Source organism: Convolutriloba macropyga, chromosome 8, assembly GCF_964194025.1.
Source record: "Convolutriloba macropyga chromosome 8, txConMacr16.3, whole genome shotgun sequence".
In the NCBI taxonomy this organism is placed as follows: Eukaryota; Metazoa; Xenacoelomorpha; order Acoela; family Convolutidae; genus Convolutriloba; species Convolutriloba macropyga.
In genome coordinates this window covers 8076108-8091087 of record NC_134475.1, presented here as the reverse complement: position 1 = coordinate 8091087, position 14980 = coordinate 8076108, and the positions used below count along the sequence as shown (strand labels likewise).

Below are 14980 nucleotides of genomic sequence, written 5' to 3'. Positions count from 1 at the left end.
AATCAAGTCTTGGATCCTTTCTGCCAAGAGAAATCCCAAGTCTTGTGTCTTGCCTGCCAAGAGGTCACCAAGTCTTGGTTGTACTCTGCACAGAGTGACCCAAGACTTGGACCTTCTCTTGGCAGAGAGACCCAAGACTTGGGATTTCTCTGGGCAGAGACCCCCAAGTCTTGATTTTTCTCTGTCAATGGAAACCTCAGAGATCGACTCTGGAGTGTTCTCTTAGCAGCCTTGTATTTGACATGATCAGACTCTGAATCAGGCCTGGGACCTTGTCTGATTTTTTTCTGAATCAGGCCTGATGGTCTCTGGAGGCTCAGTACGGGCAACCACCCTAATGATTTGGCCCCAAGTGACTTCTATATTGAAGAAAATATATATTTTTCAATAAAAAAGACAACAGAGAAATAAATTGACCATAGAGAAATCTTCCACAGAATTAAATTGACCTGGAGGATACGGAGCTACATAAAGACTTCACTATAATTGCAAAACAGTTCTTGAATAATGTCAGTGTTCCATTGTTTCTTACTTCAAAGAACTTATCATACAGTTAACCTAAAATGCGTACATACCTACCAAAAAATGGTTTTGTCGAATACGTTGGACAAGGTTAGACGAAAAAAAGACATCCATGTTGAGCCAGTAAATGTCATTCACGGTCTTTCACAACTAATATATATGATATGCAAAACTATTGCACTGCTAAAAAATGTACAAGCACTCTGGAATTCAGTCTCTAGGTCTGACGGCCTTCATAGTTGTGGTGGGTGCAAATCTTAAACACAAAACAACATAACGCCTCAGTGGTGTACCCAAACCGTCCCGGGCAATCTACCCAATCCGTGTATCTTTTGTTTGTTTTTCTTATAATAATATATTGAAATTGCGAATTATTGCAAAAAATAGACACTGAAGCAAAATTGGGCAAAAAATTGAAGGGAATTGCGCTACCCGTGTTCACAAAATGTCCATATTTTAACCGCGGAATTGAGACATATGCTATGTATCCATTTTGCGCGCGAACCTCCTTGCTAATTTTAAGTGTGTTTTTTGCACTCAGCGTAATTATAATCCGCACTGAATGTATCTATAAGTCACATTTAAAGTATCCGTTTATAATCCGTAATTGTGTCTAATTTGAGGCTCGCTTTTGAGCATGAAAAATTGGTTTAAAACTTAATAGTATACAACATACGCCTTAGATTATATTACCACACTTATCGTGGATTCCGACAAACTCCTCAGTGTCGTAATATGTAACTTGAAGTTATCTAATGTATCAGTTTTTCATATCTGACAAGAGCCATGGAGCGTGTATCATACCAAAATAATATCAAGTCGTAGTCGGCATAAGTGATACTCAACTTCTCATTTTGACCACTCAATCCTCAATTTTCAGATTTTTCAGAAATAAAAAAAATACATCAGACTTCTTTCAGAATGATTATTCAAAAATTGAAAATCACGTCATTTTCCAAATAGAGGTTTTTTAAAAATTAATAAAAATTTCAATTTTCATACTGATAGATTGCTCACAAATTAAAAATTACGTTCCTTTTCATACAGAGGGATTGTTTAAAAATCAATAATAACCCCATTTTTCATACAAAAAGGGTTTTCAGAAATTATCAAATACATTAATTTTCACAAAAAGGAGTTGTTTGAAATATATAATTACCTCTTTTTTTTCATACGGAGAAACTTTTGATCAAAAATTAATAATTACATCACTTTTCATGCAAAATGATTACTCAGAAGTTAATAATTACATCACTTTTTTTGAAGAGGATTTTTTCAGAAAGATTATTTTCTTCACTTTTCGCTTTGAGCAATTTCTCAGAAAAAAAATTATTACCCTACTTTTCATAAGGAACGTGTCTTCAGAAATAATATCTACATCACTCTTCATTTAGGGGGACTTCAAAAAATATCATTTACCTCACATTTGATATGGAGGGATTGTTAAGAAAATCTAGCTGCATCACTTTTGATACAAAATTATTTTTTTAAAGCTCAGAACTACATCACCTATCATTTAGAAATTTTCTTTAGAAAATAATAAAGACCTCAAATTTCATACGAAAACACTTTTCAGAAATTGATATCTACATTACTTCTTGTATAGAGAAATTAATAATAATTAAGAAGATTAATAACTGAAGCTCTTTTTAGGTAGAAAAATTGATCAAAAATTAATAACTACAAGGGGATTTTTTAGCAACAAACAGTTACCTCATTTTTCATACGAAGCCTTGATCAAAAATAATAGCAACATATTTTTTATATAGGCTGCATCACTTTTCAGGTATTATCAATAATTAAAAGTTACAACACGTTTCATACATAATGATATTTCAGTGATCAATAATCACATCATTTTTTATAGAAGAATTTTTCGAAAAGAAACAGTTACATCATTTTTCACACAGAGCGTCTTTTTAGAAAATAATAATTATCTTAGTTTCCATACAAAGGGAATCGTTGGAAATAGCCGCTACATCACTTCTGATACAGAGAGATTCTTTAAAAATTAGCATTTATCTCACTTTTAATACAGAGTGATTGTTTGGATATTATAGCTGCATCATTTTTCTTACAGTTTTTTTCAGAAACTAATAATTATCTCACTTTTCACAACAGGATTTTATTTAGAATTTATTACTGCATCACTTTTCATGCAGAAGGTTTTTCAAAATTTTTTACATCACTAGTCGTTCAAATGGATTATTCGGGAAATAATCATTTTTTTGAAGAAGTGTATCAAAAAAGTCAGCTCTGCCTTCCCCTTGCTTGAAAAAGAAACCTCTGTTTAATTGAAGTGAACCAACAAAAACTATTTGATTTACTGGATTTTATTGCGATTTGTTTAAATTGTTCAGTTTGATTACTGTGTAACGTCCAGTTGGTAGGATATAATACATTTGATCCGACCACAGGAATTTTTTATGGTATTGTCATATAAACTGTCGAAAATAAAAGAATCGTGGCTTCATCATTTTTCAATTCTCGGTTGCTCTGGAGCAAATGAGACCAGATTAAAATTATGGGAGTGAAGACCCATGCAGTTTGAATACCCAGGCACATTTGGAGCACTTTGTTTAGTAGCTACTTTAAAGAACAATATTTACTTGCTAATTACCTATTAAATGGTAAGTTCTAAGAGATGTAGCGTGTCCAAATTGTATTGGTATATTTTTAATATATTAACTTCTTTTACATGGTCAATTAATAAAATTTTAAACCTCTTCCCCATGCTCAAAAGCGTGCAATAAATAGGAAACGATTGTGCTTAATCGTTTAACGGGGTTAGCCAAAAAGTCATCCACTGTACTTAGATTGCTCAGTAGACCTGACGTAGGCAATTTTTTTTGCAACAAGAACTTTGATGTCTTTCTTATCTTGCTTTAGAACTTCATTTTTCAGCACACAAACTCCTCTCTCTTTTAAATTTATTAGTCGATTAGGCGCATAAATTGTTTTTTTTATTCACATAGTACTGCCAATTTATTTTTTTTGTTTTTCAAAGTACTCATCAAGAAAACTGTGGAAAAGTTCATTTTTTTCTCAGTTTTTTCTCAGCTACTGAATTAATAGTGAATTAAATTTTTGCTGAGAAAATTTAAATAATTTTTTACTCGTTATTGAGTGAGTTGGTGATCAGACTTCAGCCTACCGACTTACCCCCCCCCCCCCCCCCCAACCTGTACATTTTTTTAATTGTCTGATCATTAATGAGGACCTCGACCAGGGTAGTGAAGCTGAATGACTGGATATTTCTAGAGCAGCTGGCACATTCTTGTTAAGAACCCCTGCTAATTTATAGCCCTTAATTTTGGCATGGTTAGGGTTTTCCATTGTTCTGTACCTTTTATAATATTAATAATAATAATAATAATAATATTAATAATAATAATAATAATAATAATAATAATAATAATAATAATAATAATAATAATAATAATAATAATAATAGTAATAATAATAATAATAATAATAATAAGAATAATAATAATAATAATAATAATAATAATAATAATATAAATAATAATAATAATAATAATAATAATAATAATAATAATAATAATAGTAATAATAATAATAAAAATAATAATAATAATAATAATAATAATAATAATAATAATAATAATAATAACAATAATAATAATAATAGTAATAATAATAATAATAATAATAATAATAATAATAATAATAATAATAATAATAATAATAATAATAATAATAATAATACTAATAATGAGAATAATAATAATAATAAAAATAATAATAATAATAATAATAATAATAATAATAATAATAATAATAATAATAATAATAGTAATAATAATAATAATAATAATAATAATAATAATAATAATAATAATAATAATTATAGTAATAATAATAATAATAATAATAATAATAATAATAATAATAATAATAATAATAATAATAATAATAATAATAATAATAATAATAATAATAATAATAATAATGATAATAATAATAATAATAATAATAATAATAATAATAATAATAATAATAATAATAATAATAATAATAATAATAATAATAGTAATAATAATAATAATAATAATAAAAATAATAATAATAATAATAATAATAATATTTTCGCAAGTAGAATGGACTTTTATTTGCTAACATTTATAGTATAAATCTTGCAGCATAATATGAAATCTATCTCTAATGACAGCTGTAAGAACTTGCAAGTTTTTGGAAGTAAAACTTGCAAGGCGATGCATAGCCTTGTAAGTTTCTGCCAGAAACTTGCAAGTTCTTGCAAGATAACCATTCGGTCTCGACCTGAGAGGTCATCAATAGGTCCCAGGGGTCCTAGTCAGGTGATGACCAGTACTTTGGACCCAACAAGACTGTTAAATATGATCTGATAGAGCATCCACGCTTATTGGAAACTGAAAACCATTGAAAATTTAATTTTAGCACACCCTCTTCACCACTCAACTTATTACCAGATTTCGACAGTGTTCAGCAGCAATGGAAAATCAACAGAGCCTGTTTTGTTCGTTGACAGAACTAGACCGATTGGTGGAGCATCACAGTAAGTTATCAAAACTTGATCATTTCCTCAGCTTAAAATATACAGTCAGAAACGATCATTGAGTTTTTTTTATAAAATCTCAAGACATTGGGCATAAAAACATCATTATCGGCGGGTATTGAAAAACAAACGTTTGTATAAAGTTTAAAATACAGTCATTAGTGTTTTTCATGCCCAATCTCATTTCCGATCTATTAATTCTTAGACCCCGTTAGCAATGCTCAAATGGCTAATTTCTGGGCGCTAGATTTTGGATTATTGCATCACAGCCTTGTTCTATCGATTCCAAGTGGGGAGCATTGGATGGTGCTTTCAAATTTTGTGATTTTATAATAATTTTATTTGTTGGAATATTTTTGAGGCCTCAACTAAAAAACAGTTGAAAAAAATCCGTTTTACAGCGGAGCAACTTTACAGCTGGAGTGAAAGGAGCTCTTCCTTTCGAGACGCGTTTGTATATTGTGTTGAAACGGTGCGGAGAAAAGTTGTTTTTGCAATATACAGCTTCTGTCTTCCCCAGCTTCAGTCATTTTACCCGTAATAATAACAGGTTCTGCGAGAAAACACTTTCCTCTGACAGAATTTTGCCAATTAAGTTAACATTTTCCGGCCTAATCTTGAATGATAACCAGTAGTTTTCTGCCAGAAAATGGAAGATAAACATTTTATCTGCCAGATTCGTACAAGGTAATCATCCGGACTTGGCTGAAACAGTGTTTTTTTTGTTCATACCTCTTTTTTGGAGAGAAAAAAATTGAGGCGTCAGAAAGAGGTCAAAGTGAGCAATTTTTTCCTCACTTGAAGCTTTTTAAGCAATTTTTGTTATTATGCTTGATCGGAAGTAAAATAAATCAAAGTTGGTTTGGTTTTTCTTCATGTGTGTGGTACGTAAGCGGAGTTTGTCATTAATACGGTTGTTTTATAACATACTGGCTGATTTTGAGGCTAATTTAACTGTTTGTGACTGAATTTGTGTTTTGTTTGCTCCTTTTGTAGCCCCAAGTTACGTGTACAGACACATGTGCCATTATATAGTGAGTCATTGTCTAAAGGGCACGTGCACTTGGCCGGGTCTAATGTTCTAGAAAATTATAAACAGATTCGTTCTCTTCCCGTTTCTATGTTATGTACCGCCCTTTTTGTTTTGTCTAGCATAATTTTAGATTGTTAACAGTATACCGCGGTCACTGATTGATGTACATTACAGCACTGTTCGTTGTAAGTATTTTATCAAAATCGCAACTTGTAATTTTTTCTGGAGAAAAATAGTTTCAAGCGTTTGCAAATAAAACGCACCCTGTAAAACGCACCAACTAGGCACAACTAAACAAAAATGATTTGAAGTTTCACCTGTTAAATAAATTTTTTTGTCAGAAATAGGTGGCTCTTTATTAGCACAGTGAATTTTATCATAAATGGAGAAACCTATGAGCCTATTGCGTCTTTTTCTGAGCTATTTTCTTCCTCTTAGAATATTATATCAATTAAGTAAGAATTTGCCACTTTTACTCTTTTTCACCTTTCGGCTGATTTATCCACAGTTATAGGTGTTACTACAAATGAAATAATCTTAATGATATCATGTTAAAATTAGATCAATTGTACGTTTTTTGCGATAAAAACACCTTGAGTAATTGTTCTTTCTGGAATTGTTTTCTTTTCCTTAGTCGTCTTCGCGCATTTCTTCAGCAATGTCTTGCAATGTCTTCGTTTAGACGCAGTCGGAAAATGAGGACATTACTATTGGTGAACTTTTGGTGCAATCATTGGTAATGATCAACATATATGCAAAAAAAGGCTTTAAAATTTGCGAATTTTTCCTAAATGTTCTGAAGTTTCTCTTTTCTTCAAGTTTTCAATTCCTTTTGCATAGACCTGTCGAATAAAATTTTCTACTATGAATTACGGTTATTGTAAAGCTTAGACAAAGTTTTGGTTTTGAGGACATTTTTTTTTTGATAATTCAGTTAAATTTTTCCATTTCACGCTGTTTTTCATTTTTTCTTCTTCAAATAGGCCAATGATAAATTTAAAGCTGACAAATTCATGTGCTGGGCATTTGTGTAGACGTACTGTGTCAATACTCTTTTGGTTTAATTTACTTTGGTTATGTTGCTGAGATTTACCATGAAAAAATTCGTGTTGTCTAAACTTTTACCTAGAATTTTTTGCTCTTTTTTTGAAATTTCACTGTTAATTTGAAGATCTGTGACTGTTTTTGCCACTTTTGACTAAATTATATCTTATATCTTAATGGAATTTTTGTTTACATTTTGGCCAAAATTTGAATCTCAAGATTTATAATTTGTATATCATTTTAGTTGTAACTTAATATGTTTCCAAAAGGTTTCTCAGCAGTTCAATATTTGTCTGTTCGTGCGTGAAGAGCTGTAGCGGATTCGCCTTAGTTGTCAGGTTGTCTATGTTCCAAAGAGTTTCTGGATGAAGTATAGGTTTTTCAGTACCTTACCAACAAGAAGAATTACCATTTTAGTTTTCTTTTGAGGTCATTTTGCAAACTTTCTTATGGCCAAAAGGGGTTGGGCTTAGTTTTAGTTGTCTCTGGCTCATATATATCAAGACTCATAAAGCTGGTCTTCAAAGGCAACTCAATTAGCTAAATTTAGATTATTGCTGCATAGAATGAAACACAAAAAAGAACCCTTGCGACAAAAAAGTTCTAATTAGGGAAAAATCATCTAAGCAAAAATCAATTACTTCATTCAATTTTGCAGCTTCAGGCTTCGGTTTTAACAAAGTAAATTGTGTTTAGATAATGTCCAATATCAGAAGACGGAGCATGATATATTTTAATTTTGCAATGAAACGGGGGCAAATTTGGTAACATATCATTTTGTCATTGATTTATGCCAATGATGTCAAATAGTTGCCATCTTTACAGCCCAGTACACCTTGACATTACCAAAGAAAAGTGGTGTGTATCGGTACAATAACCTATCAAAATTGAGAACATTGCTTTATTTATTGAAAATGAATATGTACAATACAAGGAAAAAAAAACATTCCAAAAATGTTTTTCAAAATGAAGTGAAATTGGGTCGTCTGAGGACAAAATTCGATCAAAAATGTATTTCGTGCCTTTTATTAATTTATACAAACTGTTGTTGGGGCAAAAACCAATTCTGCGTACCAAGGGAGTTTTTAAAATTTTGCTCTAAAAATATGGGTTACAGTAGTAGAACAAACATTTCGAAAGAAAGCAAAAACACAGCTCACTGAATTCATAAATATAATGCACAACGAATTGCAACAAAAAGATAGAAAAATTTCAAAAGCTAAAATTTTGAGGCAAAAATCCATTCGTTAACTAAAAAATTCACAGTGAAAGGGAGCAAATCTTGAAGCAAACAGCAAAACAGTTTTAACGGACTATGGAAACGCACATTTTTTCAGTTTCCAAAACGATTGCAAAAACGATAACGGACCATTTAAGAACGTGTAAGAATGTAGAATTTTGGAGAAAAAAATCTTAATCAACAATTACTGTATAAAAATAATGAGGAACAGTTGAAAGTATTAATTAAAAGTTGGAAGAAGATGAACGTTCACATCTCTATAGGTAACAATTAACGCCTCCGCTATCCTCCCAGGAGATTTCAGGCAGGTTTGGGAAAAAGTTTTGATTAGTTTTGACACAAGAACACATGATATTTCTCTGAGATTCTCAACGTACGAATAACAGGTTCAATTAGAAAATCTTGTAAATCATTATTAACTGATGCTAATTTATTCTAATGCGCAAAATCACAAAGTTTATGATCAATGTTCTTGAAAATGGAATTGGTGTACAAACCGGATTAATGATTTGAGCATCAAGTTTTGTTCTTTTAGGTAACTGAAATCGAGCAGATCTTCAGCCAAACTTATTTTTCTGCACAGTTTTTTTCACGACAGAATTCGTGTTCAATTGAATATACTTGTTTTAACTGCCGAGTGAATTTATTTGGGAGCTCTTCCTTTTAAAACGGTTATTTTCAGAATCTAGTAAAAAAAGTGTTAATTGAAATTTGAAAATTCAAAAACTGTGAAACAATAACAATATGAATTTTCGAAAAGATCTAAACAACAACATCTCCATATTCGGTGTGGACCTTTGCTTAAAATTGATTGACAGGTGTGGTCTATATTATCGCTCAGCATCTCTACTGACGACCGAACATTTCTTTTAACCAATAAAGCTGAGTTAGTAAATTGTGATTCAATGTTTTTTTATAAATAGAACGCCCGCACCTAACATTCAGTCAGCATCAGAACTGATTCAGAACTTTTTCACAGTAACATTAACTTTCAGTACTGATTACAAAGGTTTTCAGAGTAGTTTCTGTATTGATCCTGACACCTATCTGAATCAAAGGAAAACGCAGAATTAGGATTCCCTCATTTTCTCTAAGTCACCAAAAAATCTGCAGGCATTTCTGAATTAGATCTGAATCAGAATGAAAATCAGAAATTCTTCTCAATACTTCAAACCCACACACAAAAATTCTCGGTTATTTAACAGTTTTTAAGGAGATTTCAATGATATTAGCTCTTAAAGAAGAGTGAAACTTTCTTAAGAATTACTTATTTCAATCAAAATCTGCTTTCAGATCAATCATTCTTTATAAGATTCATGTGACATGGAAAAAACAAAAACCAAAAATAAAAATACTTTGACAAAAAATGAAATAAAGAAGTTGTATAAAAATTACCAAAAAGTTTCCTTAGGCGTCGATCCTGGATTTTTAGCTTTTTAGTACTCTGTTTCTGATCATATAGAGAGATCGTTAACTTCTCTATAATCAGTTTTATTACAGATCTTAGTTATATTGTGATACTTTGCTTTTTGGGCATTTTTTGTTTAGAATTAGCTGTATGGGCCATGAGGACTGTGAATCAGCAAAAGAATTGGGCAGAACACGTTCTTGTGAAAAAAGTTGCCATTTTTTAAAGAAAAGTTGCAATTTGCTCTATAATCAGTTTAATTTGCCTATTATTGTCTCGTTTTAATGTTTATTCTTATCTCGTTTTAATGTTTTTTTCATTTTTTGGTTTGTTTTCGTTTCGGTATCTGTGCATGCATTGTTTTTTTGTGCCCCAGTTTTTATGCACCAGTTTTTGTATAGCTTATTTCGGTAACTCCGCCACTGCCGGTCCCCAGCCCAAAATGAAAAAGGAGGAGGGTATAACCACAAAAAGCATGCTGGAAAATCTCAAAAAGTCAGTTTTTCACAACCTATTATATAAAGTTCTTCAATTATTACAGGTTTCAACATTTATGAATTTGTTTCTTAAGGACCTTAGATTGAAAACATTGATAAAACCTAGCTCGGCTTATGAACTTAGTTATGAATTTATTTTTTTTCAGAGAAAAATCAGAGTCTGATTCATAGTCTGAATCAGAGAATATCAGAGCAAAATATGACCCAAACAAACTCTGAATCAGTACTTAAAGATTTCTGAAAAATTTCCTGATTCAGTACCGAAATACTCTGAAAGTTAGGCACGTGCGATTTATTAAACACTCTAACCATGTACCCCTGATCACGTTTTCCTGGATCTTGCTAGGCACTTTTGATTCCCCTGAACATAAATTTTTATAGCCCAGTCAAGATGCACATGACCCGAAGCAGGATCCAAAACTGTTAAATACAAACATTTTGAGGAATGGGATCTTTTCCGTTTTTGCTCCCCCAGTACGTTATGCATCCCAATTACAGGTAACGTATCATTATATGGTAAATCATTATGTAAAAACATTGCAAGTGCGTCTGGTGGGTGCAAATATCATGCGCCAAGTAAGCTGTGGGCACAAACGGAAAAGATCAGAAAACTGTTTATTATAAAACAGATTATGCGAGGTATTGCCTTTTTAAGCCGAGCTTACAGAACATTTTACCGAAAAACATACCAAATTTTTCTGAAAAAATTTGGTATGTTTCTGAGCTGAAAAAAAATTGGTTTGAAAACAGAGAAAACCATATTTACCGCATACCATATATAAAAATGTATAAATTTATGGAATAGGGGAGCATTTTATCGGGAAATTGCACAAAGTGGTCATCATTTAAATTTTTATCAGTGGTTCAAATGGAGAAAGTATTTGTGCAGAAGATCTAAACAAATCAATAAAATTAAGACCCAAATGTGTATTTTCATTGAGTACGTCTTTTGGATCTTTTCCGTTTGTGCTCCCTCCCCAGCTTAGTGGTGAATATTATTTGCACACCCCAGACGCAAGTGCCATATTTTTTACTTAGTATTTACTATGTAATGGTACGTGCTCTGTAATAGGGGGGGGGGGGGCATAACGTACTGGTGGGGTGAGGGGGGGGGCAAAAACGGTAAAGATCCAACTTATTTCCCAACAACTGTTATTATCTATAAGTTGACCGGCTGATGTTACTTCTGGAACACTGGGTTCTGATCTGGACCCGCCTGTGTTTGAAATTTTCTGGATCTATTCTGTCCCCCCCCCCCCCCCCGCTTAGTTTGCATAAATCTTCTATGACCCCAAGCGCACGTGCTATTTTCTTACATAGTAACTTGCTATATAACAACATATAATTTGTAACGGGGGGTCATAAAAAACACTGGGGGCCGAAACAGAATAGATCCAATTTTCTCTGATCACAATCATGTGCGCTCTCGAGTGTGTCCTGCGTTTTTCAGGTTATCCATACCATGTAATTTGAAGCACATTAGATGTGCATTCGGGCGAGTCTGATCAGTTGAGTCTTGAGTTAAATCGTCGTTCGATCCTAGAAATGCACGTGAAACGAAAATGCACGTGAAACGAAAATGCACGTGAAACGAAAATGCACGTGAAACGTGGATCTTTTCCGTTTGTGCCACCCGCCCCAACTTAGTGGGTGCATATTTTTCGCACCCGCCAAGCATTTTTAAACAAATATGCCGTATTTCAGCTCTTTTTCGCAACAATGACATACAAAGAGAAGAACAGCGCTTGAATACTTTTTTTGGACAAAATCGCTTTATATTTACGAGGTGAACTTATTATAAGAATAATAAAATGCTCACCCACGGTTACCACAGTTCTGGCTGAAATTTCCGAGCACAGGTGGGTCTGATCAGCGATGAATATGAGTGCAAGATATTCTAATCTGAGGCGCTCTCGAGCGCAGGTTAGACTTTTAACAGACGAATTAAATGCGGAATGGTTTGATCCCAGTTTTATAGAGCCGGATAATCTGAGCAGAGACTATTCGGGGCGCAAGTTAGGCTCTCATTCAAAAACGGCTTGGAGGGCATGTGTGGCTGATCGGAAGTAAAATCGAGCTCAATTCGGTCTGATCATAAAGTGCAGGTGAGTCTAATCAATAAGAGAGCACTTTGAAAATGCTTTGATTGCGCACTTTAGTCTGGTCAAGGATGGCTTCAAGCGCTCTTCAGGCGCAGAAATATTGTCGACCGTAAGTTGGTCTGATCAGCCGTAATTTCTGATTGTGATCCTCTTATCAGAGGTGACTTCGGTCTGGAAAGGTCATATCAAAGGTCATTTTGGTCTTGGCTGACCTGATCACAGGTTTCGTCTGTGATTTCGTCTTCGATCTGTTTTAAGTGTCTGACTTTTTCTGACCCTTGATTCTGTATGATACTGTTGTTCAGGTCTGTTCTACATGAAGGTGTCTATGATCGTTTGCTGAGCTATGAATACAATAGAGGAGAGCCTGTGTGGGACTATATGGTGTGTCTTACAAGAGGCTACACTATCGCAGGTTGCACACCTGGACCTGATCCTGACGGAGTATTTGAAGACCCAGTTTGCATTATAGAGCCCGAGTAAGTTCTTGCAACCTGTAAACGGTCCTTGACCGTTTAGCCCCCCAATCCTTCCCCTTGTTATTTAGTTCAAATTTATTGAGTTCATAATCATAATCGCTGTAAATGTCATATCTCTAACTTTGATTTTTCATGACTTTCAATGCCAAACTTTTTCATTCATTATCATACATGAGTTTCATCGTGCCACACTTAGCTTTGATCATAAATGCGGGTATAAACCACACCTCTGTAAGCTATTATTTAACAATCATACAAGCTTATAGAAGAACACACAGCAAAATAAACTCTTGAAAATCAGTTGTTGTCTCTGAAAGCGGATCAGACTAAAGAAAAGATAACACAACCCTATCATTATGAATGAAAGGTACCTGGGTCAAAAAATTTCCAAAAAATAAGTAAGACAGGCGCTAAAGAACAACAAATTTTCAAAAATTTAAGCGCACAGACCCTACTTAATAATGCGCTGAAATGAGCTAAAATTTTGTAAAAATTGCGCTTATGTAAGGTTATCCAGAGATTCCAAAAATTGATCGACATCTCTGGATTCTGGATTTTAGTAACCAACAAAATCAATTCTGCAGATGAGAATTGTAACAACTGACAATTTTGCAGATTACTGTTTTTGGTCTGATTTCGAGGGGGTGACTGTCCGATACTATGAACGAGTTTTTAAGGGCCGGGAATTTAAGTTGAGCGAAGAACTTATTTACAATATGATAAAATTTATAAAAGTTTTGCCATTCTTTCAGGTTTTTAATTAGTTTTTGTCATTTTTGCCTATTTTTGTCTCCTGTTTTGGCTATTTTCTTGTATACAAAAAATATATATACAAAAAATAGCTGATTGTGTCGATAATAAAATCATGCAAATGAACAAAATAATAACAAACTCTACAGTTTTTTGGTGTCTTTTTTGCCATTTTTTCGTTTCCTTGTTTTTTTTTTTCAACAGCTCAATTATTTATTTTTGAAACCTGCATCTGGGTTTTGCCTTAGTTTTTGTGACGCAGTCGTATTTTTGATAACATTGAAAACAAAAAAACTCGCGAACATTTTTTTCGCCCTTAGCTATATTTGTGACTTTGAATCAGAAATTTAAGATTCATTGTCTGTTTGGCTCATAAATATCAGTTTGATCAGTTGGTATATTGAGCAGGTTGAATACTTGTGATGTATAGGACACAAAAGGACAACAGTCAAAGTCCTGCAAAATTTCCCACAATTCTACAATATCTGGCCAAGTTTTTCAGTTTTCAGCCAAATACAAATCAGTTTTTTTCTTGAAAATAAGATTACAACAACGGTAGCATAAGTCTCTTGGTACATATAGCGTCTAAGAGCAGGATCATTTGAGGTCAGTCTTTGATAAAAAAAATAATGAAAGAAATTCTGAAAGTCTTTTGAACTTCCAAAGAAAAACCTAATATTGATCGAATCTTTGCATATCACGCCAGATCAGTGCTAGAAGCTGCTACTGCTTACCATGGCATTGAAATCTGGAAAAAAAATTTATTTTTGTCTATTTTTTCTGAAGAAGTTACGCAAATACTTTTAAACACATAAAGTTTAAATTGTTTTTTAATTTTTTGTCTGAGCCGTTAGAAAATCTGCAATGCTTATTGATCAAAACCTGACTATCCTTGTTTCGGAGCTGAATAAAGAAAATTACTTGTTTGATATTTGTTTCTAAAATTATATGTTTTTACATTTTACTATTTTTGCACGAACTTTATGACGTGCTTACAAAAATGCAGAAAATGTTATGCTCAGAGAACAGATGAAACAAATCGATCAAAAATGTTCAGCATACTTTAAGTTTAAGTAATCTTGAGGACTGAACAGTTTACTTTAAAAAAATCTCAAGGTAAAATTGTTTGCAATTTTTATCATTTTTATGTTGCGTTTTTATACAGGCAAAGAATCATTTGATGAAAGTATTTTGTTTCAGTAAAAAAATTAATTGGTCAAGGGATAAAAATTATTCCCGTTACTTTGCAGTTATTAAAAAAGGTTCTTCCAGCGTTCTTTTGAGGCTACAGTTCCAAAATGAAGTTAGTAAAGAAAATGGAGAAGCAATCTAAAAACAACTAAGACC

At 32.6% G+C, this 14980-nt stretch overlaps 1 protein-coding gene across 1 annotated transcript in view; it reads left to right on the top strand.

Moving 5' to 3' along the window:
• The window catches only part of LOC142344349 (uncharacterized), a 101269-nt gene that overhangs the window by 84463 nt on the left and 1826 nt on the right, over positions 1–14980 (top strand). The window contains exons 24-25 of the mRNA XM_075395937.1: positions 4963–5080; positions 12710–12883. Coding sequence (XP_075252052.1) covers positions 4963–5080; positions 12710–12883 — 292 coding nt within the window. The remainder of the gene's footprint in view (positions 1–4962; positions 5081–12709; positions 12884–14980) is intronic.